This window comes from Cucurbita pepo, chromosome 12 (assembly GCF_057944985.1).
Source record: "Cucurbita pepo subsp. pepo isolate OVF chromosome 12, ASM5794498v1, whole genome shotgun sequence".
In the NCBI taxonomy this organism is placed as follows: domain Eukaryota; kingdom Viridiplantae; phylum Streptophyta; class Magnoliopsida; order Cucurbitales; family Cucurbitaceae; genus Cucurbita; species Cucurbita pepo.
This window is the reverse complement of record NC_141809.1, coordinates 12,540,252-12,562,245: the sequence shown is the minus strand read 5'-3', so window position 1 is coordinate 12,562,245 and position 21,994 is coordinate 12,540,252. Positions and strand designations below refer to the sequence as shown.

At 37.1% G+C, this 21,994-nt stretch overlaps 5 protein-coding genes and 2 pseudogenes across 9 annotated transcripts; 3 read left to right on the top strand and 4 right to left on the bottom strand.

Moving 5' to 3' along the window:
• Positions 1-2,389: 2,389 nt before the first annotated feature.
• On the bottom strand, positions 2,390-5,796 carry LOC111807637 (protein ALTERED PHOSPHATE STARVATION RESPONSE 1). Of its 2 annotated transcripts, none has more exons than XM_087128777.1 (5): positions 4,741-5,796; positions 4,437-4,612; positions 4,134-4,357; positions 3,142-3,989; positions 2,390-2,767 (listed from the first exon to the last, which is right to left on the bottom strand). In XM_087128777.1, the coding sequence occupies exons 1-4, from the start codon at positions 5,675-5,677 to the stop codon at positions 3,170-3,172; spliced, it is 2,157 nt and encodes a 718-aa protein (XP_086984903.1). In that variant the 5' UTR covers positions 5,678-5,796; the 3' UTR covers positions 2,390-2,767; positions 3,142-3,169. The 2 variants fall into 2 exon arrangements, with proteins under 2 accessions (XP_086984903.1, XP_023549209.2); XM_023693441.2 differs by having other exon boundaries at positions 2,391-2,824.
• A 1,680-nt stretch (positions 5,797-7,476) lies between these two features.
• LOC111806608 (Regulator of Vps4 activity in the MVB pathway protein) lies at positions 7,477-10,561 on the bottom strand. The gene is made up of 6 exons (XM_023691983.2): positions 9,834-10,561; positions 9,587-9,719; positions 9,313-9,416; positions 9,068-9,212; positions 8,842-8,979; positions 7,477-8,519 (listed from the first exon to the last, which is right to left on the bottom strand). Exons 1-6 carry the CDS (start codon positions 9,872-9,874, stop codon positions 7,722-7,724), a joined length of 1,359 nt encoding a protein of 452 aa, XP_023547751.2. The 5' UTR covers positions 9,875-10,561; the 3' UTR covers positions 7,477-7,721.
• A 478-nt stretch (positions 10,562-11,039) lies between these two features.
• Positions 11,040-14,219, top strand: LOC147790017 (pentatricopeptide repeat-containing protein At1g03540-like; annotated as a pseudogene). Its single transcript, XR_015423154.1, has 2 exons — positions 11,040-11,436; positions 11,697-14,219. The product of XR_015423154.1 is annotated as a pentatricopeptide repeat-containing protein At1g03540-like (transcript).
• Positions 12,739-14,219, top strand: LOC111807099 (putative pentatricopeptide repeat-containing protein At3g23330 pseudogene; annotated as a pseudogene).
• LOC111807098 (G-type lectin S-receptor-like serine/threonine-protein kinase B120) lies at positions 13,698-15,984 on the bottom strand. 3 transcript variants are annotated; one of them, XM_087128996.1, is made up of 7 exons: positions 15,677-15,984; positions 15,248-15,355; positions 14,954-15,162; positions 14,664-14,874; positions 14,349-14,586; positions 14,127-14,277; positions 13,698-14,045 (listed from the first exon to the last, which is right to left on the bottom strand). In XM_087128996.1, the coding sequence occupies exons 1-7, from the start codon at positions 15,954-15,956 to the stop codon at positions 13,698-13,700; spliced, it is 1,545 nt and encodes a 514-aa protein (XP_086985122.1). In that variant the 5' UTR covers positions 15,957-15,984. The 3 variants fall into 3 exon arrangements, with proteins under 3 accessions (XP_086985122.1, XP_086985124.1, XP_086985123.1); XM_087128997.1 differs by lacking the exons at positions 13,698-14,045; positions 14,127-14,277 and having other exon boundaries at positions 14,348-14,586; XM_087128998.1 differs by lacking the exons at positions 14,954-15,162; positions 15,248-15,355; positions 15,677-15,984 and having other exon boundaries at positions 14,664-14,825.
• Positions 15,985-16,024: 40 nt separating this feature from the next.
• LOC147790016 (G-type lectin S-receptor-like serine/threonine-protein kinase At1g67520) lies at positions 16,025-16,835 on the bottom strand. The gene is made up of 2 exons (XM_087129436.1): positions 16,089-16,835; positions 16,025-16,045 (listed from the first exon to the last, which is right to left on the bottom strand). Exons 1-2 carry the CDS (start codon positions 16,833-16,835, stop codon positions 16,025-16,027), a joined length of 768 nt encoding a protein of 255 aa, XP_086985562.1.
• Positions 16,836-19,478: 2,643 nt separating this feature from the next.
• LOC111807401 (mitochondrial arginine transporter BAC2) lies at positions 19,479-21,457 on the top strand. The gene is made up of 2 exons (XM_023693113.2): positions 19,479-19,873; positions 20,747-21,457. Exons 1-2 carry the CDS (start codon positions 19,607-19,609, stop codon positions 21,431-21,433), a joined length of 954 nt encoding a protein of 317 aa, XP_023548881.2. The 5' UTR covers positions 19,479-19,606; the 3' UTR covers positions 21,434-21,457.
• The last annotated feature ends 537 nt before the right edge of the window (positions 21,458-21,994 follow it).

Genomic DNA, 21,994 nt, shown 5'->3' with positions numbered 1-21,994 from the left:
TTTGCAGTGGAAATCCAATTCAGATTCGATTTTGGTCAATTTTTAGGTAAAAATCCAAACATTTGGAATATTAATGTTTATATGGAGAGTGGTCTAAGCGTCAAATTCAAGCTTTGGTTCTTGTGAGAGCTGAATTCAAATGCCACTTTTGAAATTTTTGTATTTTTTTTAAAGAAATTTTTGTATTTTTTTTAAATTCAAATATAGACTAAAATTTAAAATTTTAATGTTCAAGTAAAATGGTTTAAGGTGTTGGTGTGATTGTGAGGGAAGGCCTAGGAAAATGGGCTTTGGAGTGGAGGGTTCGAAGAGTACCCAACGCGGGTCTGTAATGGGGATTGGACAGAACTGGGCTCGGGTGGTTTGGGCCTAAAAAGCTTCCACTTTTCTCGACCATTGTTAAGATCACGACACTGCATGGTTGAAAATGTACGACCATGATGACATTGAGCATCACGACACTGCATGGTTGAAAATGTACGACCATGATGACATTGAGCTCTTCTTTTTTTCTTTTTTAATGGAGACGGATTTTTTTATTTTTTAAATTTTTAGTTTTTTTCTTTTTTAATGGAGACGGATCCTAAACCCAGATGGAAACGGGTCCTAAACCCAGTTTCAGTAACATATTTTTTTATTTTTTAAATTTTTAGTTCGGTCTTTTAAACGATCTTGATGATAGAATGACTTGATGATGGAATGATTAATGGAAACTGGTCCTAAACCCAGATGGAAACGGGTCCTAAACCCAGTTTCAGTAACATATTTTTTTATTTTTTAAATTTTTAGTTCGGTCTTTTAAACGATCTTGATGATAGAATGACTTGATGATGGAATGATTAATGGAAACTGGTCCTAAACCCAGATGGAAACGGGTCCTAAACCCAGTTTCAGTAACATATTTTTTTATTTTTTAAATTTTTAGTTCGGTCTTTTAAACGATCTTGATGATAGAATGACTTGATGATGGAATGATTAATGGAAACTGGTCCTAAACCCAGATGGAAACGGGTCCTAAACCCAGTTTCAGTAACATATTTTTTTATTTTTTAAATTTTTAGTTCGGTCTTTTAAACGATCTTGATGATAGAATGACTTGATGATGGAATGATTAATGGAAACTGGTCCTAAACCCAGATGGAAACGGGTCCTAAACCCAGTTTCAGTAACATATTTTTTTATTTTTTAAATTTTTAGTTCGGTCTTTTAAACGATCTTGATGATAGAATGACTTGATGATGGAATGATTAATGGAAACTGGTCCTAAACCCAGATGGAAACGGGTCCTAAACCCAGTTTCAGTAACATATTTTTTTATTTTTTAAATTTTTAGTTCGGTCTTTTAAACGATCTTGATGATAGAATGACTTGATGATGGAATGATTAATGGAAACTGGTCCTAAACCCAGATGGAAACGGGTCCTAAACCCAGTTTCAGTAACATATTTTTTTATTTTTTAAATTTTTAGTTCGGTCTTTTAAACGATCTTTGATGATAGAATGACTTGATGATGGAATGATTAATGGAAACTGGTCCTAAACCCAGATGGAAACGGGTCCTAAACCCAGTTTCAGTAACATATTTTTTTATTTTTTAAATTTTTAGTTCGGTCTTTTAAACGATCTTGATGATAGAATGACTTGATGATGGAATGATTAATGGAAACTGGTCCTAAACCCAGATGGAAACGGGTCCTAAACCCAGTTTCAGTAACATATTTTTTTATTTTTTAAATTTTTAGTTCGGTCTTTTAAACGATCTTGATGATAGAATGACTTGATGATGGAATGATTAATGGAAACTGGTCCTAAACCCAGATGGAAACGGGTCCTAAACCCAGTTTCAGTAACATATTTTTTTATTTTTTAAATTTTTAGTTCGGTCTTTTAAACGATCTTGATGATGGAATGATTAATGGAAACTGGTCCTAAACCCAGATGGAAACGGGTCCTAAACCCAGTTTCAGTAACATATTTTTTTATTTTTTAAATTTTTAGTTCGGTCTTTCAAACGATCTTGATGATAGAATGACTTGATGATGGAATGATTAATGGAAACTGGTCCTAAACCCAGATGGAAACGGGTCCTAAACCCAGTTTCAGTAACATATTTTTTTATTTTTTAAATTTTTAGTTCGGTCTTTTAAACGATCTTGATGATAGAATGACTAAGAAAGAAAATACTGCCCCCGGTGTAAAAGAATTGAAAATCACTACCTATACAAATAAGGTGCACCTTCGGTGGCTCAATCATAGGAGCTTCATAGTTAAACGGAGTTTACTAACTCCGAGCAATTTTATATTGGGTGACATACGAGTCATTAGGTACCGAAAATGAATTCCGAGTCATGAGCCAAAGAAAATATATATATATATATATATATATATATATATATATATATATATATATATATATCATAACAATAATAATAAATTTTCATGTGCCAAATGCCTAATGCCCTTCTGCCTCCTCGTACCCTTTACACTAAAGTTTGGCTTCTTCCATTCAAACAGCATTGTTCACACTAATTCCCAATGCCCAAAAACTCATCCCTTTTTCTCAACTCCAAACCAACTCTTTCTTCTTCTCTTCTTCTCTTTTCTCTCCTTTCCATTCAAGTCATAGAAAGGAAAAAAAAAAAAAACTCATCACAGAGCCACTGCCTTTGGCTTCGCCGGCGGCGGCACAGGAGGCTGTCCGGCAGCAGAAAAGGGGCAGTAAAGCAAGTGTATTTGCTCGCCGACGAACCCACCCAGATCCTTTCAGCTGTAGAATTCACCAGGGAGATTATAAATGGGTTACTCGGCTCTGCAGCTTCATTTGCTGTGTTGAAATAATAAAGTGAATTAAATGAAACGTAATTGAGGTGTGATGAATGGTGCTGATCAGAAGCTTGTCAAACAGAGAAATTTATGAACTTAGAAGATCAAAAAAAGATATGGAAATACAGAATTCGCCACTAGAATTGGCTTGAACTAAGAACCCATTAGAAAAGTGATAACAACCCGATTAGAAGACTAAAAGATGCTATGAACTATATATATATATATAGTGACTATAATACTATATTTCAATATCATAAAATATAACAGAGAGATTGAAAATAAACAAGCAAGAAGAATCAAGAGAAACAGAAGAACCTTTAACTTGCTTCCTCTCTGTTCATGTTTATGTTCCAACTCGCGCTGTTGTTTGACTCTGTGGCCTGTTGGGTAGTGGCTGTGATATTGATTTTAAGTGCCTATACATGCGTGAACAAGCAAGAGAAAACTCGAACAATGCCCTGAAAAGCTCTGGCAGCTGGTTTTTTAGGCTCCCCAAAGACTTTTCCCTCACATGGAGGCATAGCTTTTGGTGCTCTTCCCTTTCCTCCTCCAGCCTTTTCTCCACGGCCTCCACTGCAGCTTGCCGCTCTGCAATGGCGTCTTTGTCACCAGTTTCTTCTGGATTCGCTTCATCGGAATTCGGTGCTCTCCGCTGCGCATACTTCTTCTGCCAATCCTTGAATTGCTTACTTTTCCGGGCAAGCTCCTTCTCAGTCTCTTGACATTTTACCTTCAACTTCATCTCTTCCTCCTGGCTTTGCACAATGGTGTTGATCACAGTTGCAAAAGTGAATATGGCGTTTCGTAGGACCTCGTCCGGGAGCTTTTCGAGATGGTCCTGCCAAACATGGAGGAGGCTTTGAATTGGAGGGCTGCGGACCCTTGGAGGAGAAGAAACCTTCTCCTTCAAGCTGCTTTCAGTAGGGATCAGATTCAATCTCAACCAATTTGAGAGAGCCTTAATGTACTCTTTTTGACGGGTTACAAGCTTCTCCAATTGAGAGTGCCACTCCTGCACCACAGCCCATAGCTGCACCGTGCGCTCATGGTGGTGATCACTTGTTTCCTTTGGCGACTGAGGTATATCAAGAATTCTCAGAGCAGCCACGGCCTTCAGTTGGCTTCCATGGTGAAAATGCATGATTTCCCACATACTAGCCATTCTACAATTCAACCCAGAACTTGATTAAACTCATCATTATTGACACACTACCTACTTTTTTCTATTTTTAGAACACAATCGTTTTCAAATGGGTTCTAAAGTAATCAAATTAGGCATGGTTTTAGAACAGAGAGATCAGTTTTACCCATTGACAAGCTGAACAAGTTTAGGATACAATTGTTCATCTCGAATCCGGTTGATCTCAGAGACAGTGGAATCCATGGATTGCATGTCCACAATGTATCTGGTGTGCAAATGGCTGACAGTGGCCTTCGCTTTCTCGATTGCTTCAAAATTGGAGCCTTTTTTCTTCAGTTTGTTCAGTGCAGCAACCTTCTTTTGGTACTCAAACTTCATGACTTCGCCTGCCTGTTCAAAAACAGTCAGAATAAGTGATTTTTTCATGGCAATACAAGAAAGAGACAGAGAAGGATTCAATGTTTATAACCTTCACTTCTTCAAATAGTTTCTTCTCCCAGGCAAGCAATTTATCCAATACAGTGGCATGAGTTTCATGCTCCTCTGTGTCAAAATCATCGTTCAAATCATCGTTGTTGGGCAACCCTCTAAATGATCTGTTCCATGTTATAACACGCATCACTCTAGCAGAATGATCGATATGTCCTGAGAGATCAAATTCCAAAAACAAGTCGGTCGGAACAGTTTATCAAGCAATAAATTAAAAGTTCTTCTGTTCCCTCAAACGATTGAATGGTTAATTGTGAACTTGATATAGAAATCCAGACGAATACCTCGATTATCGGCAAAATTTGAGTGGAAATGAAGCCGAGTGGCTTCGAGCATCTTCGAGACATCGTGAGCACTTTCAGAGGCTTTAAGAAAATGATCATCAAGCTCCATGAAGATCTGCAGCAGACCAGTATTCCCTTTAACAGCCCTTTTACCCTCGATCGAACATGGAAATCCAACTTGCTTCAACTTCTTCGACGTTTTCCCTGCTGAAGACGACGGCAGTTCTCCGCCGGATTTCTCCACCGTCGCTCTCCGCTCTATCGCTTCCGTATTAGTGCCAAAATCCTCGACACTGCTCAACGTCGGGGCTGGCATATTTTCAACTGAGAACAGATAATCGTAGGTCGCATCCTGAGGCGAGGGCGAGTGAACACGACGGTTTTCGTTCGGAGGCGGAGGCCGATTCAGTGAAGGAGGCAATGGCGGAGGCGGACCGTTTTCTTCTTCCGCAGGCTCCCCAAGGCCGGTTCTACCGCCACGTCCACCGCCTTCTCTATTGCTTCTCCTCCGCAATGGACCAACCGAACATTCAATCTCAAAATCATTCTCATCCACCTCCTCAATAACCGGCTCCACACGCTTCGGTTCAACCTTCGAGGCCTTGATTTCAAACATACTCGTACCGTTCCGAAGCGGCATACCAGGGGAACCAGGAAGCGGAGGCGGCGGCGGAGGCAAACTATTATAAGACGCCGACGCCGCCACAGCTGCCGATTGAGCAACAGCTACACCAGGAAGAGACGACGCAGCAGGCGGAACCTCTCCATGAGCGTAATCGCTCAAAACAGCGCCAGTATTCTTCAACGACATAGCATATGAAGAATGCGCCGCTGCAAAGGCATTCCGAGCAGCAACAGCTTCTTTCATGAACATCTTCCGATCCTTACATCGCGAAACCACTTCCTCATTCTCGATCTTGGATTGTGAACAACCCATCGGAAAACAATATCAAAAAAACTTCTCTGAGAATTGAACATGAAGGTAGCCTGAGCTTTAAGACAAATTTAAGCGAATCAAGATCTACTTTACACTTGAGATGTTCTTCGATGGGCGGAAAAAGCGAAGCGGTTTCTTTCATTTCTTCGTAGCGATTGTTCCTTTAGAGAGAAAAGGCAAAAAGAAGAAAAGGTCGCACTCGCAGAACAAAATGGAGAGGACGACATCATACGTCGTCGTTTCAAACGCCTTTATACTCCTCTTAATTTTAAATATAAATTAAATAATATAATTAGAGAAAAATATACCTTAGTTGTAAATATTTAATTGGTTTTGGCAACTTAACGCAAGGTTTTTTCTTTTTGATATTCCATTTGTTATTTATCATTGACCCGAATAATTTCTTTTTTTTATTATTTATTTTTTTTTTTTTTTAATTGCTAATCGAATTTGATTCTTTTCCTATTTATTTCACTTTTAAATCAATTTGAAATTACCATAAAGTATTCTTTTAGAAGCTTTACATCGCTAATATATAAAAAATATATATATAAAATTATTATAAAGTATTAATTTCTCGATATGTTATTTTTTTCTTTTTTTAATTGTTTTATTTTTTGATTTTTTTTGGTTAAATATAACAAATTATCACGTATTCCATAATTCAGTCTAACTTATTGCTACTTTTAATTAGTAAAAAATATTCCATTAATATTTGGATAATATATTAGTTAGGAATATATCTTGATATTTCGTTAATATTTTTTCTTTTGATTTGATCCGTTTAATATTTGGAGAATATATTAATTATAAAATATATTTTATTTTATTTTTAAGATTTGGTTAGTTTTAATATTTGAATAATATATTAGTTATGAAATATATCTTAATATTAAATTAATATTTTTCAGTAGTATATTTTATTTTATTATCGAGATTTAGTTAGTTTATATTTTCTTATTTACAGACATTAGTCGTAGGTGTTAGTTGGTAGCTTATATCCTTCCTTATTTGCAGATATTCGTCGTAGGTGTGAATATCAACGAAGATTGCACCTCCGATCCCAATTCTATCTTATCTGTATTGTTTATTTGAGTAATAATATTTTCATATCTATTTACACTTATGTGGTAGATATTGTGTTACTCTCGAAATCCCACATTTTTAGTATTTTATTTATTACTATTTTAAATGTTAAATTTTACATTAAAAATAATTAATATTTTCATTAACTTTAATATATTATCATTTAAGTCCACTATCTAATCTATAACGTGACTAACTTAAATTACCTAACCCGAACCATAAGTGTTGGATTGAGTTAGATTTTTTTTCCAATTTGATTGGTTGAGTCACAGTCGAAGAAAATCAAAAATTAAGAATATTTAATATTTGTAACGGATGTTAGTGATTAAGAATATTGGAGGTTCGTAAGTAAATTTTAAAATATTTGATATTTGAAATTTATATATCGGCTATAAACATAATTTTTTTTAAATAATTAAAAAAAGAACAACCCGACAACACAATCCAATTCGACAACTTCAGCATTTTGAGTTAGAACAAAAATTTTCTCTAACTCAACTCGTGTACGCTCTATAATTTAAATTAGGGAATTATTTATGGATGAAATTCCCTTTTTATGTGAATTTCGAAAAAGAAAATGTGGGAAAATAGATTGGACATAAATAATGACAAGGATTTTGATGATTTTGAGGAAGTAGAAAATTTGTCTGTTTGTTTAAGAATAAAGTGGGGGAAGAATAACAGGGAGTGGACCAATCATGAAGTCCTTTGAATTAACGACTCCCAATGTTGTCTTCCTTCTTGTCGTAGATTCTCCGACAACCCAATTACTTCATAATCTCTCTGTTCTTGTAACCAAGATTAAAGTTAACTAAAAAAATGGCTCTGAAAATATCACAATCAACGTGGATCATCATCATCATATTACACCCTTTTTACATCAATTTTACTGCCTTTTCTTCAAGCTACACATTGTAATTGCAAGTGTGCAATTGGTCTTGTTCGATTTCGACGTCGTTTACTTCTCTTTCAGCGCTGCAATCCGAGCTGCAAGCTGATCGTAGTCCGGGAGCTTTGGATGAACGTAGGAATTCGCTCTAGCGTGCTTTTTCACTGGCTCGATCGGCTCGGTTCGGGGTGTGGGAAGTGACAATGATTTGGTTGGGACATAAGCTTCCTCAGTTCTTGTGTTTTTGGGCCTTTGAGGTTCGGCATTGTCTTTGTCTTCCTGTCTTGTTTTCTTCTTACTGTATAGCTTCAAAAGCCCATCTAACATCCTTTCCTCATCATCCTCTACACCTTTTTCTTCTCCTGTCATGGCTTCTTTACCTTTGTTTCGACCCGAATTAATCTTTCCTGCACCGTCGGCTGCCGAACCACCAGCATCGTCGATGTTGATGCTCCTTGCAGGCTGTGGTTTCGCATGTCTTCGCCTCACTGATCTCGGTTTCGGCTTCTCTTCTATGGCTGTCTTTGGATCGTTTCGCTTCTCTTCGGTAACGTTTTGAGGTTCCTCCACAGTTTCTTCCTTTTTGGTAGGTTTTGTTTTAAGGTAGGGAGGTGTGATAAATCTGAGGTAGAAGGGTTTCTGATCTTCTACTTCATCCTCTGAAACAACACCTTTATGAACATCTTGATCGGTACTACTATCTCCCATCGAGGTTTCGGTCGTGTTGCCTTCACTTCTACTATCGAAGATGGAATCGTCGTCACTATTGTCCTTTTTTCTTGGTGAGTTCGTCGTTCTACCGTACACCGGAACCGAAACGATCTTACTTTTGCTTCGATTGGTGGATGTACTCCGTTCACGATCTAGCTGTGAAGAGAATGACCATTGCAGTAGATAGAACCATCAACAGTATGAAGAGAGATCAACACAAACAGATAAGAAAATGGATTTTCATAGGAGTTGAGCATCGATTAAGGGGAGGTTATTCGGAGGCTCTATAGTGTACTTCATTCGAGAGGAATTATCATAGGTTTATAAGTAAGAAATACATCTCCATTCGTATGAGACTTATTGGTGAAACAAAAAACAAAGCCACGAAAACTTATGCTCAAAGTGGACAATATCATACTATTATGAAGAGTCGTGATTCATAAAACAAACAAGATCAGATACGTGGAAACGAACTTACTTCATTTTGTGGAGGAACATAGAGTTGCTGTTCCAGAGCTTTGGAATTCCAATCAATGGCGGATTCCTGTGCTATCTCCTGGAGTAGGTGAAGCTTTGTTTCTTTAGTTTGAGCGACTGCCCTCAACTTCTCAACAAGCTAAAAGGAAAAGCAAGAACTAAACAACCATTTAGGATAGTAAAAAGAAGAAACTCCCTCAAACAAGAGAAGGGTTACCAAGAACAACCTCTTTGTTAGTAAATGATCCAAAAGAAGTTCCATATCTCTCAGTGAAGAGACTTCGGAGCACTCGCAATTCAGGCAAGTCGGAGAATCTCGCTGCAGCGTAAATCAACGACGCAACCGCTTCTTTGCATTCGTCGGGGCATTCGCTAGAAGAGAAACATAAACATGGGAAGAACACGTTTAAATTCATCTCAACAAATTCAAGCCTGAGAAAGAGAAATGTACTTACAAATCAATGGTATCTACCTCTCCTTATTCAAGACAGAAATGTGATTGAAGATTGTCCCACAAAACTCATCAATCAGATCATAGCATCTCAAGACATTTTGCTCAACAAGAAACCCTTCAGCCTATTTCACCATTATAGCATAAGCACATAGACTAGCGACCAAAACCAGAGAACATAAACCAAAAATTCTCTTACAAGAATTAAGAACAATGATTAAGAATCAAAGACGAACAGAGATCAAGAATCTAAAACCGAGATTAAGAAACAGATTCGAGAAGAATAAGAACTAACCCTGTTGTAAGCATTGTAATCGAGACGGCTCTTGAGAAGTTCGACAATATCGTTCTTCAAAAACTTGAGAACGACTTTCTTCTTCTTCCGAATTGTATCCAGACGAGTCTTCGTCATCTTGACGCAAGATTTGCTACATTAGAATGAAAAAGGGAAACAGAAATCAGTAAGAAGAACCGCCAGAAAAGTAAGAATCAGAATCAAAATCAATCCGAGAGAAAAAGTTAAACGAAAAGCTGCGAAATACCATTTTGTATAGAACTTCGGCTTGAAGAACATTCTGAACATTTTGATGGCAAAGTAAAATCGACAGGAAACGGAACTTTAGGGGTTAAAATAAGGAAGAAAACCGAAGAATCAGGCAAATGGAGAATCCAAAACCCCAACAACAAGGGAATAGAAGAATTTCTAAATTGAAATCGGTAAAAATGCACTAAGAATCTAGACACAAGAAAACCATAAGAACAAGAAAAGAAAGAAGAGAAATAAACCATACGCCAAGAAAGAACAACTCCGGGTGAAGGGGAGTTAAAAAGAAGAGATGAAATGGAACAAATCCACATCCTCCATTGAAGGATCATCACAACATCATCAAAATGATGGCCGAGAAATCAACCAAATGGAAGAACATTATGAACAACATGCACAGAAACGATAATGCAAGAGAAACAGAGAAGCTTCACGACAAAAAAACATACACAAAAAACAGTAAACAGAGAGAGATAGAGAGGAAAGAAAATGGCGGAGAAGAAGAAGAAGAATCTGAAATCCGCGAAACAGGCACTCGAAGATCCCAGCTATGGAGGAGGAGGAAGAAGAAGAAGAAGAAGAAGAAGAGGGAGGTGCCACGTCGGACGCTGCCTTTCCGTCTAAAATTAAAAACGCGCGGATCCGTACGATGGGTTGTGAAAAGACCACAATACCCAAAAGTTAAATAATTTATTTTTTTGTGAAAATTCGTTGGGGACCGTATTCGGCCAGGCCATTTGGAGAAGTAAAATCCAATGTGATAATTAAAATAAATAATAAATAAAATAAATAAAATAAATAATAAATAATAAATAAAAAAATAAAAAAATAAAAAGCGAAGGGACGGGAATTTAGCGGGGAAGACAAAACGTGCAGCCGTCCGTTCATAGCTGCCATTCCCTAACCGATTTGTTTGGAATTTTTTCATTATGACAGTTTTGCCCCTATTTAAAATTTCGGCCACAATCTTTTTTATCTGATTTATAAAATAAAATAATGCAGTGTAATTAATTAATATTGGATTATAAATTTTTATTATTTGTCATCTTTATTGTTCTAATATATAAATATTTGTTTTTAAATTTTAAGTTGAAGCGTTACGAATCGAAATCCATCCCAAATTATTTTTAATTTCCAGTGTTTTTTTGTAATTTAATTTACAATTTTTTGTTTAAAAAAAAAAAAAGGTTTTATCTAAAACAACAATTCACACAGAAATCACGTTCCTATCACGTGCACAATGCGTTGTGGTGTCTATAAATAGCAGCCGATTATAAATCCTTGGCAATCGTTAGACGTCAATTGGCGCGCAGGAGAGATCTCTGTGTGATCTCTTCGACGCGGGAGAGGCAATTTCTCAGCCATGTCGGCCAAGGAAGGTGAGTCATTTCCTTAGGGTTTTGGAAAATTTTAGCGTTGTGTTACGATTCCATCCCGGGTGTGGTACCATCGTTGTCTATGCTATGATTTATAATCTTCCCTTTTTTTTTTTTTTTTTTCTTTTTTACCGATTTAAATCGCGGTATGGAGAATTGGTCTTTGTAGGAGGGAAAGCAAAGGCTCTGAAGCATCCCACGGTTGATAAGAAAAATTACGACGAGGTATGCTTTGAATGTTTTATGGATCTTTATTTGGATGCAACTTTTGGGATCGAAGAATTTGAATCTGCATTACTTTTGTTGTTTGCTTGTGTGTTCTTGGGTAGAAATCACGATACTGGATTGTTTGTTCTTGTTCGTATACTTGGGGTGGGCTTGGGGGCGGTACTGGATGGTTTGTTCTTACGCCTTAGGTGGAGTTTGCCATTTAACTAACGAATCGACAAGTCAAATGCCTCTTTTTTTTTGTCTCAATCTAACAGAATGCGTCTCCACCTTGTGTTGTGCCCAAAGAGAGTTTCTTCATGTTCTTTGCAAATCTGTATTATTTGCTTCTTCTTCTCCACTTGATCATCCCAATTCTACTTATCTTCATCTCGGAACCAGAAGACTAAAGCACAATCACTCCTATCATAACCTGGCTCTGATACCATTTATAACGGTCCAAATCCACCACTAGCAGATATTGTCCTCCTTGGGCTTCCCTCAAGGTTTTTAAAACATGTTTCCTAGGGAGAGGTTTACACACCCTTATAAAAGATGTTTCGTTCTCCTCTCTAACCGATGTGGGATCTCACAATCAAGAACAGCTCTCGGGCCTACTTTGGAGCAGTCGCCAGTGTCTTACTATGCCTCTCTCGTTCAATCCTGCATTGTCCAAAAGGCGATAGAGCCTTGAATACAGCTTCACCCTCGTGTATGACAAATGGGTCTCAGATTCGATCTTTACGGCATCTGCAACTCTTTGGCAAATGCTCATATCTTGTTCGATAGAATTTCCACACGAAATTTGTTTCTTTGGAATGGACCATATGAGGTTGCGATTTCACTTTTCCACCAAAATCAAATCTACGTGCTTTTGCCTGATAATTTACCTTCTCATTGTTCTCAAGCTTGCTCAGCTCTTTCTGCCATGGAAGAGGGAAAGAAGATTCACAAAGATGTATTACGTACTGGGTTGGAGACTGATGTGTTTGTTGGTGCGGCCCTAATTGATAAGTAGGGTGAATTCAATTGTGTAGAGACTGCTCGATTGGTGTTTAAAAAAATTGTTGAGGGATGTTGTGTTGGAACACCATGCTTGCAGCTTATTCTCAAAATGGGCAATCAGATGATTCACTTGCTATTTGCAAAGTGATGGCGTTTGTTGGAGTGAATCCCACCGTGAGGATGTTAGAAATCACGACTCTCCACAATGTCCACTTTGAGCATAAGCTCTCATGGCTTTGCCTTAGACTTCTCCAAAAGGCCTCATATCAATAGAGATATATTCCTTACTTACAAACCATCATTCCTTAAATTAGCCAACGTGGGACTCCCTTCCAACAATCCTCAACGGGGACATTTGTCATCCCCATCTCAACTTTAGCTGACAGTGTCTTTCTTCCTCAAAGGAAGGAGCTTCATGTTTACTGTTGGAGGCATGGATTTGAATCGAATGACAAGGTGAAAACTTCAATGGTGGATATGTATGCCAAGAATGGCTCTATAAATGTTGCTAGGAGTTTGTTTGAGATGTTGGAGGCGAAGAGGATAGTCTCTTGGAAGAATGCCATGATCACTGGGTATGCAATGCATGCCCATGCGAATGAAGCTTTGGACTCGTTTAAGGAGTTGAATGGAAAAGCTCTACCTGATCTTATAACTTTCGTTGGAGTTCTCGTTGCTTGCAGCCGTAGGGCTGCTTGATGAAGGGAAAAAGTACTTCAGATCAATGGTAAGTAGACAATTGATCAGTCTCTACACTTGTATGATTGATCTCCTTGGTCATTGTGGTAACTTGGAAGAAGCTTACAATCACATTATGGAAATGAGTAGAGCCAGATGCTGGCATCTACGGTCTGTTGCTTCACTCGTTCAAAATACATAGAGAAGCTGATTGAGCTTGAACCCGATAATGACAGAAACTATGTGGTTTTATCGAATATGTACACGCTCAAAGTGGTAAATGGGAAGGAGTTGCAAGACTAAGGGATCTCATGATGTGTAAGGGATTGTAGAAAAGTATTACTTGTAGTTGGATAGAAGTGAGAAACAAAGTTCATGCCTAGGGAAGTAATCTAAATGGAGATGAACGAAGCTGGATAAGCGCTGCAAATTGGGTACAGTTCCCTGCAACTCACATAACCCAACAATATTTGGTCCAACTAGCTAACGAGATCCATGACTTAACAAGCAAGGAAATAAATCCGAATTTAGGAAGGAGATATATTCTTAGAGCTGTTGATATGAGGACAGTTTGAAGTAAAAACATAGCAGTGGCTTCACCTGGCCACCATCACCGAGACTGACATAGTACTCAATGAACAAATTTCCTGTGGTGGCTGTGCAGGCCGTATGAGCCGCCCACTGTCGACCACCTCCAGTTCAAGCTCCGACGAGTTTGGGTTTTGAGAAATGAAGAATGCAGGCTGCTTGGGAGGTAGAACTTGAGTAGAATCATTGTTAATCATTAGATAAACATCCAGCATCGTCGGCCTGTCTGCCGGTACTTGTTGTACGCACAAAAGACCCACATGGATGCATCTTAGAGCTTTTGGTTTCTGATCAGAGTTGCAAAAATCCGAATCAATCAGCTCTTCTCCTCTCCCATTCACCCACAGCTCCCACGCCTGAACACATTAAGACTATTTTTCATCAGAATTTAATTCACACTTCAAACTAGCAAACACACAACCTTTCTCCCAACTCACATATCCTATGAGATTCAATGGCCGTTCTGTGCCATAATTGTTGTAGTTCTTTTTGCCCGTTATGATCTCCAACAATAATATTCCAAAACTGTACACGTCTGACTTTATCGAGAAAATGCCCTCCATTGCATATTCTGGTGATATATACCCACTACGAACATATGGAAATATAAGATTCAATAAATGAAAATATATTAGATACATCAAATAAAATTCACTTACTATGTTCCAACCACCCGACTTGTGTTTGCTTCATGCTCGGATGGTTTAAACACCCTAGCCATACCAAAATCTGATATTTTTGCATTCATCTCATCGTCTAGTAAGATATTGCTAACTTTCAAATCTCGATGAATTATTCGTACTCTTGAATAGTAGTGAAGGTAGAGTAGTCCTTGAACTATCCCTTGGATTATGTGAAAATGCTTGTCCCAGTCTAATATTAACTTCTTCTCCGAGTCTATATGTATTCCCAACCGTTAAGAGTAAGAAGAAAATATTCAAATGGATGCATAGAGAATAAAAGTAATGACTGACCAAAGAGGAAGGAGTCAAGGCTTTTGTTGGGCATGTACTCATACACCAACAATTTCTCTTCTTTATAAATGCAGCAACCAATCAGCCTAACCAGATTTGTGTGTTGAAGTTTGGCAATCAAAATAGTTTCATTCTTGAACTCCACCAATCCTTGCCCAGAATTCTTCGACAGTCTTTTAATGGCTACTTCTAGGCCATCACCCAAAACTCCCTGGATATATATATAATATATATATATTGATTAATAAAAGAGCAAATAGTAGTTTAACGTAATCTTTCAGAAAAAATACCTTATAAACAGGCCCAAAACCACCTTGTCCCAGCTTACAGTCCTCTGCAAAATTGTTTGTGGCAGAAACTATGCTTTCGAAGTCGAAGAACTGTAATTCGGGATTCTTTTTTCCATCTCGAATTTGTCTTATCATTATTCCTAGAATGTTAAAACCTTTGGATATAGCACCTATCCCGCGAACGATACCTTTCTTCACTTTTCTGATAACTGTGGATGAAGATAGAGATTAGAGATTATAATGTTGTCAATTCATAGCAATGTATCCCATAAAAATTGATTAATATTGATTTACCTTTCAATATTTGTGTCCTCCATTTGACGTAGGACATAAAACAGAGTAGGAGAAACATTGCAGGTATGCTTAGACCGATGGTAACTTGCACCCAAACCGGCATTCCTCCTACACAAACAACAAGTTCACCGGTTAGAAATTAATAACTCCTAGATACATAACTTCAAAAGTTCATGCAGGTTGTTTTTTTTGTTAAGGTACATAATAGATGTTTATGTTACTAGATGACTCGAACCACTCAACCCAAATCATTAAAATTAAGTTGAGTTAGATTTTTTCGGTTTGGATTGAGTTGAGTTTTTGGAAAACTGAAAATTCAGTCTGGTTCGTGGGTTGAAAGTTTCTTTTTTTTTTTTTTTCTTTTTTTCTTATTGAATTAGTCCGACCAACTAAAAAATAGAGTTCACAATTCAACTTCGTCTTAATTACCTTTGTCATAGCCATAAATCCGTTGTGGACCTCCTCCCAATGAACTAACCTTTGCTCCTGACTTCCAAATCTCACAGCCGCTTCCATCTTGGTTCACATAACCATAAGCGACGCAATCACAATCAAGAAGGCAAATATTTTCGCATTCAAACATCGATAGGTTCTCACTTCCATTGTACTTAGAACCCTCTCCCTCCATGTATCCAGAGATCCACCAAAAGGAACTACGCCCACACTCTGCCATTTTCTGCTGATTTCTCCACACGCACCCTTCTTCCATATTGAAGAGCGTGCAAACTTCGTAAGAAATTTGATTGTTCATCACCAAAGTGGCACCATCTGCTAATCTCAACTTGGGTAGAACCACTCCTGATAGTTGATTGAAGCTGGGCGTTCGATTGAATTTGGGGACATAGTAAATGAAATACGTTTCATTCTCATTCGAAACTCGGTTGAAATAGATTTCTTTATAGTAGTCGAGTTCCGATAGGTTTTCAAACCAACCATCTTTCCACTCCCTGCTGCTCCAATACACGCCACCCCTGAACAATATCTGTATTTGATTAGTATTGTTTGGATTCATTGCCAGAGCGAAAGCTCCCGTCGTAGGAGATTCATCGCTACTCCAAGATGTTAAAGACCAAGCATATCCAGTTTTATGATTGATTCCAAGTTTCATTCCTGGAAGAAGAGTGTCCGTTGGATGATCAAAGCTCTGCCACACCACCCGTTTCACCAATCCATCTTGGTTCAGCTCTTGCAGTACAAGGTTACCATCGTCTTGCAACACGGCGCTGCTACTGATTGGCTGTTCGACATCATAGAGTGAAAAGGAATAGCCATGGCCATCTACTATTTTCAAGCTGCCGTTGGCGTCGATGGTGAGGCTGATCGACGCATCATTGTTGGGAAATGGAGAGTCTCGGTTGGCTATCCATACTGGCTTCTGGTGCTTAGTGTTGTAGGAGATCCCCAAATAAGTGGGATTAAATCCAAGCACAAAGCTGCCGGTGGCTGAAATTAACTGAGACCCAATTGTTAGCTTTTGGCCTTGTGTCAGTGCATTGTGCGGTGTCGACTGGGAGTGGGAAAACTCTGCCAAAAAAAGCACTACAAAGCAGTAGCAGCAGCACAGAAAGCTCTCACTCCCAGTCGCCATTACCCAATTTCTCTTATACTTGATTGGGAGTCCATCTGTGGGTTTTTATCAATTGAGTTATTGCTTTTGTTAGCATAAAACTGGACTGAATGATATTGCATTTTGCCAATAAAAAACACTTGGAACTTGGACTCGGGAGCTAGAAGAACATAAACAATGAATTCAACAATGGCGGTCTTGACCACTCAGGGGAGCTCATTCAAAAGGAAAGGGACTGCTTTAGGAAGAACATAACATGATTTTATATTATTGTTGACATCATAGAAAGAAAATAGGGTTTGGAGTTGGTTATTTTATTATATGTTTCATTGTCAAAAAAAAAATAAAAAAATTGGATTTGATTATTCACGTGAGATTCGAGGAAGAAATTCGTGAATGAGCTTGAGCTTTAGTTTCTTTGAATCTCTCTATAGTTTGTTCTCGAAATTCTGTTTTTCAACTTGTTGTATTTGTTATTAGGGCTGAGAAATGCGTACACATGAAAAATGTATCATGCTTGTTGAGACCTAAATTCACGATTGTTCCAGTGGCTCTACTTTTTTTTTTTTCAGAGCAGGATTGAATCTATTGTACTTCTCTACACATGGTCTATGCTCAATGCACGTACTCCCACTAGGCGGGCTTATTAACATACCTTTAGGTCTAACTATGAGCAAGCACATGCTCACGTGGTTGAAAACCAACGAAAGAGGAATGAAATTGAATAATAACATGGATGCACACGTCCGTCCATAACGTAGGTAGAAAAGAAATTCATGAGCAATAAACGTACAAAATGCACGAAGTTCCATATATAAATTCATGGTTCAGTATGCACATAATATTCTCATAAATATCATAACTTAAATTCTTTACAAAACGAACATACAGGTTCATGACATTTTGAACATAGTGACAATACATTTTATATCATGATATCTCGTATGGCATAAACATGGTCATAATACTATATCGATATTTGAACTTTATGTCAAGATGTACCGTCGAAAAGCGGATCACTTAAAAAAAAACCAAAGAACATTAGAAAAGATCAAAGATGTGAAAAGGACGATCCATGGCAATCAAATGAATAGATAGATGCTTGGAGTTTGTTAAACTTCTTTGGTAAAAAACTCAGGATTTACTAATTCACCGTTGGATGGGATGGGACATAGAGAATGAACAATAAAAAGTTATTCCGTAATAAAAAAGTACGTGATTCTCTATAATTTAGTTTTTTTTTTTAAAATGTAAATTCACATTTTTTCGGATCTATATTATCCATAAAGGATTTACGAGAATCCCACAACAACGTACACACTCGATCTAGATAAACATAAATAACACTCAATCTGTCGCAAAAATTACAGATATAGTCTCTTATTATGTATACGGTTCACTTCATTATAAACAGCTTTACCAGATATACCATTTACTTCATATATAACTTTACATTGAAACCTCGTGTTTCTAATAAGGAGATTCGAGCGTCCAACTTTCTAATCTTATAAATATTACAATTAAGAATAGTTGTCGTTTTTCATTTCTTCTTGTTATGAAAGGTCGGATAAAAAAAAAAAAAGTTATTTGAAAATACAATATACTGTGAGGATAAGAAAGGATAATAATATTTTATTATTTTATTTTCAAAAGAAAATGGTATTTTTAAAGACTTTGTTTGGAACTTGGACTTAGTTGCAGTCCTTTAATACATTAAAAATAAATATAGAGAATTTTAAAAGACTAAATATTAAATATTAAATTAAAGATCATTTTTAGTATTTATTATCTTAAAACATGATAAAAATGGGATTAGTGCAATGCTTAAGGCATACATTTTATTATAAAGTGGACGGTTCAAATCTCACATCATATTAAAGATCTCCACACGGCCAGAGTGGAGACAAGAATGCCTTATCCATCTTAATCCCCTCAAAATTCTCTATTTATTTTTGCTCGGAGGTTTTTTTTTTTTTTTTTAATATTCTTTCAAATCAATACATTATTTTCATTTTATAATATTATTTTTATAAAAAAATGTAAACAAAAATCTAATATAATATTCTACTAATAATTTCTAAAAATCAAATTTTAATATTACAACAAAAATTCACTCTAATATTCTACTAACTTTTTTTTTCATGTTTTTATAAAAAAATTCCATATTTTTTTAAAAAGATAATTTCTAAAAATCAAATTTTATTATTATATATATATATATATATATATATATATATATATATATATATATATATATAAATCCAATACAGTATTCTACCAACTTTTTTTTTTTGGCATGTTTTTTCATTTAAAAAATTCCATATTTTTTTAAAAAAGATAATTTCTAAAAATCAACAAAAATCGAATTATAATATTCTACCAAAATTCGCATGTTTTTTTATAAAAAAAATTCCATGCTTTTTAAAAAGATAATTTCTAAAAATCTTACACAAAAAAAGGGTTTTTTTTTTTTTTTTTTTTTTTTTTTAATTTCAATATAATATTTAATCACCCTAATTTCTAAAAATCAAAATTTAATATTAGAATATAATATTTCATACATTAAATATTATTTAATTAAAATCTTAGTCTCCAAACTTTAATAATAAATAAATAATAATATTTATAAAGACGGGAAATATAATTTCCATCATCGGCCTAAGTTTGTTGGCCATTGTCGCCTTTCATTCTTCTCTCTTCTATTATATAAGGGAAGCAACATTTGTGCCTTCTCTTTCCCTCACCTCTCCACGCAACTCTAAATCTTGCCTTTCTCAATATTGAGCTCCGACATGAACTCCGACAACAATCGGGCTGCTCTTGTAACGGATTTCTGGCCGGAGTTCATTGCAAGCAGTTGGGGTAAAGAATTTGTTGCTGGCGGGTTCGGTGGCGTCGCCGGCGTTATCTCCGGCTACCCACTTGATACTCTTCGTATTAGACAACAGCAATCCGTTTCTGGGTCTGCTTTCAAAATCTTTCGTAATATCATTGCTCATGATGGCCCCGCCGGTCTTTATAGAGGCATGTCTGCTCCGTTCGCCTCTATCACTTTTCAGGTCGGTTTTATGATATTACGAAATTTGATTTAAGATATAAAAATATTTATATAATATATTTTTGTGTACCGTAGTTGATTGGCTGTGTATTTTCTCTTATTTTTAGAAGTTAGTTGATAGCAAATAGGGTCGGACTTCAATATCAAAGAAAGAGAGCTCACTGAATGTACGAGATTAAAACCGAAACCCTAATTTGGAAAACTTAGTTGGGCTGTTTGAAAAAGAACTGAGTTGCAGACGATAATTTTTCGACAATTTTGTGACAAACGTTGAAACTAGATGATTTCAACGCTTACGATCGGTAGCCAGCACCCAAAAATGGTATCGCTCTCAGCTAGTTTTCGTTCGACTGGCCTCAGAGTGCCATTGACGACTTTTTTCTCGTGTTTTGAAAAGCTGTCTTCTCTTTCCAATGTCTTAAGATTCCCTTGAGGAACAGTGCTCGAATTTGAATCTTAAAGAAAAGAGAACCTAATACCATTGTACATACACTCCACTAAGAAGCAGTGCTCGGACATGAATTTCAAAGGAAACAGAGCCTATACCACTGTACATACGAGATTGAAACCGAAATCCTACATTCCACTGAGAAGCAGTGCTCAGACATGAATTTCAAAGGAAACAGAGCCTATACCACTGTACATACGGGATTAAAACCAAAACCCTAATTTGGAAACCGTGTTTGGGCTATTTGAAAAAAAAAAAAACCGGGTCACTTCTATTTTGTACGGTTGATAACTTATATCTTATTTAAACATTATAAACATTAACGAAGATCGTACTTTCAATCTTACTTCTAGATCTTATCTATCTTTCATGGTGGATTGAGATTGAAGCCCAGACATTGATTGATCGATGTTTTTGCAATTACAGAACGCGGCCGTGTTTCAGATCTACGCGGTTCTTTCTCGAGCATTCACCTCCTCGTCGGCTCAATCCAACGGCGACCCACCAAGCTACAAGGCAGTAGCAATGGGAGGATTTGGCACCGGAGCACTACAGAGCTTCTTCCTAACGCCGGTGGAGCTGGTGAAGATCCGCCTACAATTACAGACATCAACCCAAGAACCAATTTCTTCTTCATCATCATCATCTCACAAAGGCCCATTAAGCGTCGCCAAAAGCATCTACAAAACAGAGGGATTAAGAGGCATTTACAGAGGACTTACCATAACCATGCTCCGAGACGCCCCTGCCCATGCCGTCTATTTCTGGACCTATGAGTGCATGAGAGAGCAGTTTCAACCCGGCTGCCGGAGCTCCGGCGAAGAGAGATTCAGCACGGCGTTGGTCGCCGGAGGCCTTGCCGGAGTTGCCAGCTGGGTTTTTTGTTATCCGTTGGATGTGTTGAAGACAAGAATTCAAGCTCCGACACAAAGGTTGTCGCCGAGGTATAAGGGAATTGTGGATTGTGTTAGCAAGAGTGTTAGGGAAGAGGGTTATAGAGTGCTGTGGCGAGGCCTGGAGACGGCTGTTGCTAGAGCTTTTGTGGTGAATGGGGCCATTTTTAGTGCTTATGGGTTAACTTTGAGGTGTTTATTTAGTAATGGAAGCAATTAGATAGAGCAATAAGGGTGTGATTGACATCTAATAATGTACCAAATATGGGTATCGGTTAGATTTATACGAACTATTTGATATCTAAATGGCCAACTAAATGGCCAACGAATAGAGAAAACGGTAGTGCTCTGTGTCATAATCACACTCTTGCCTGCAACAGTGGGATAACGATTGTGCCACATTTGTTCTAACCCAACGAGTAAGTTAACTGTAAGAAATTCGGAGTCTGTAGACAACGTTGGCGTATGCTCGAGTTTTGAGTCACGTTTTTTAGAGAATTTGAAAGAAAGCAATGTTATAAGCTAAAAAAAAGTACGTAACAATGACGACTTTGATAACATATAACTCAGGTAGAAAGAAGTGACAATTAGTTGTATGTATCCCCTTATAATACATTTGGGGCATTTTAGCTTAGTGAATAGCGTAGACATGATTTTGATGAACGGTCATATACAAAATTTATTAGAAGTTTGGTCTAAAATTCTTGAAAAATTAGCTTTTTATGATTACATCAGGAATAATCTCGCAAAACATGGATTATTCAAAGCCGGTTTTATGGAT

Bases quoted from the DNA above. Each gene is read 5' to 3' on its own strand.
- LOC111807637 (XM_087128777.1), bottom strand. From the start codon at position 5,677: ATGGGTTGTTCACAATCCAAGATCGAGAATGAGGAAGTGGTTTCGCGA. The intron at 4,613-4,740 runs GTATTCGTCTGG...TTGATCTCTCAG, and splicing joins AAATTTTGCCGATAATCGAG to GACATATCGATCATTCTGCT. The intron at 3,990-4,133 runs GTAAAACTGATC...GTTGAATTGTAG, and splicing joins CTTGTTCAGCTTGTCAATGG to AATGGCTAGTATGTGGGAAA.
- LOC111806608 (XM_023691983.2), bottom strand. From the start codon at position 9,874: ATGTTCAGAATGTTCTTCAAGCCGAAGTTCTATACAAAATG. The intron at 9,417-9,586 runs GTTAGTTCTTAT...ATGGTGAAATAG, and splicing joins ATTACAATGCTTACAACAGG to GCTGAAGGGTTTCTTGTTGA. The intron at 8,980-9,067 runs GTTGTTCTTGGT...TTTTCCTTTTAG, and splicing joins GATCATTTACTAACAAAGAG to CTTGTTGAGAAGTTGAGGGC.
- LOC111807098 (XM_087128996.1), bottom strand. From the start codon at position 15,956: ATGGAAGAAGGGTGCGTGTGGAGAAATCAGCAGAAAATGGCAGAGTGT. The intron at 14,587-14,663 runs GTCAGTCATTAC...GAATACATATAG, and splicing joins CCTTGACTCCTTCCTCTTTG to ACTCGGAGAAGAAGTTAATA. The intron at 14,278-14,348 runs GTAAGTGAATTT...ATATGTTCGTAG, and splicing joins AGTCGGGTGGTTGGAACATA to TGGGTATATATCACCAGAAT.
- LOC147790016 (XM_087129436.1), bottom strand. From the start codon at position 16,835: ATGGCGACTGGGAGTGAGAGCTTTCTGTGCTGCTGCTACTGCTTTGTA. The intron at 16,046-16,088 runs GTCCCCAAATTC...ATCAACTATCAG, and splicing joins AAACGTATTTCATTTACTAT to GAGTGGTTCTACCCAAGTTG.
- LOC111807401 (XM_023693113.2), top strand. From the start codon at position 19,607: ATGAACTCCGACAACAATCGGGCTGCTCTTGTAACGGATTTCTGGCCG. The intron at 19,874-20,746 runs GTCGGTTTTATG...TTGCAATTACAG, and splicing joins TCGCCTCTATCACTTTTCAG to AACGCGGCCGTGTTTCAGAT.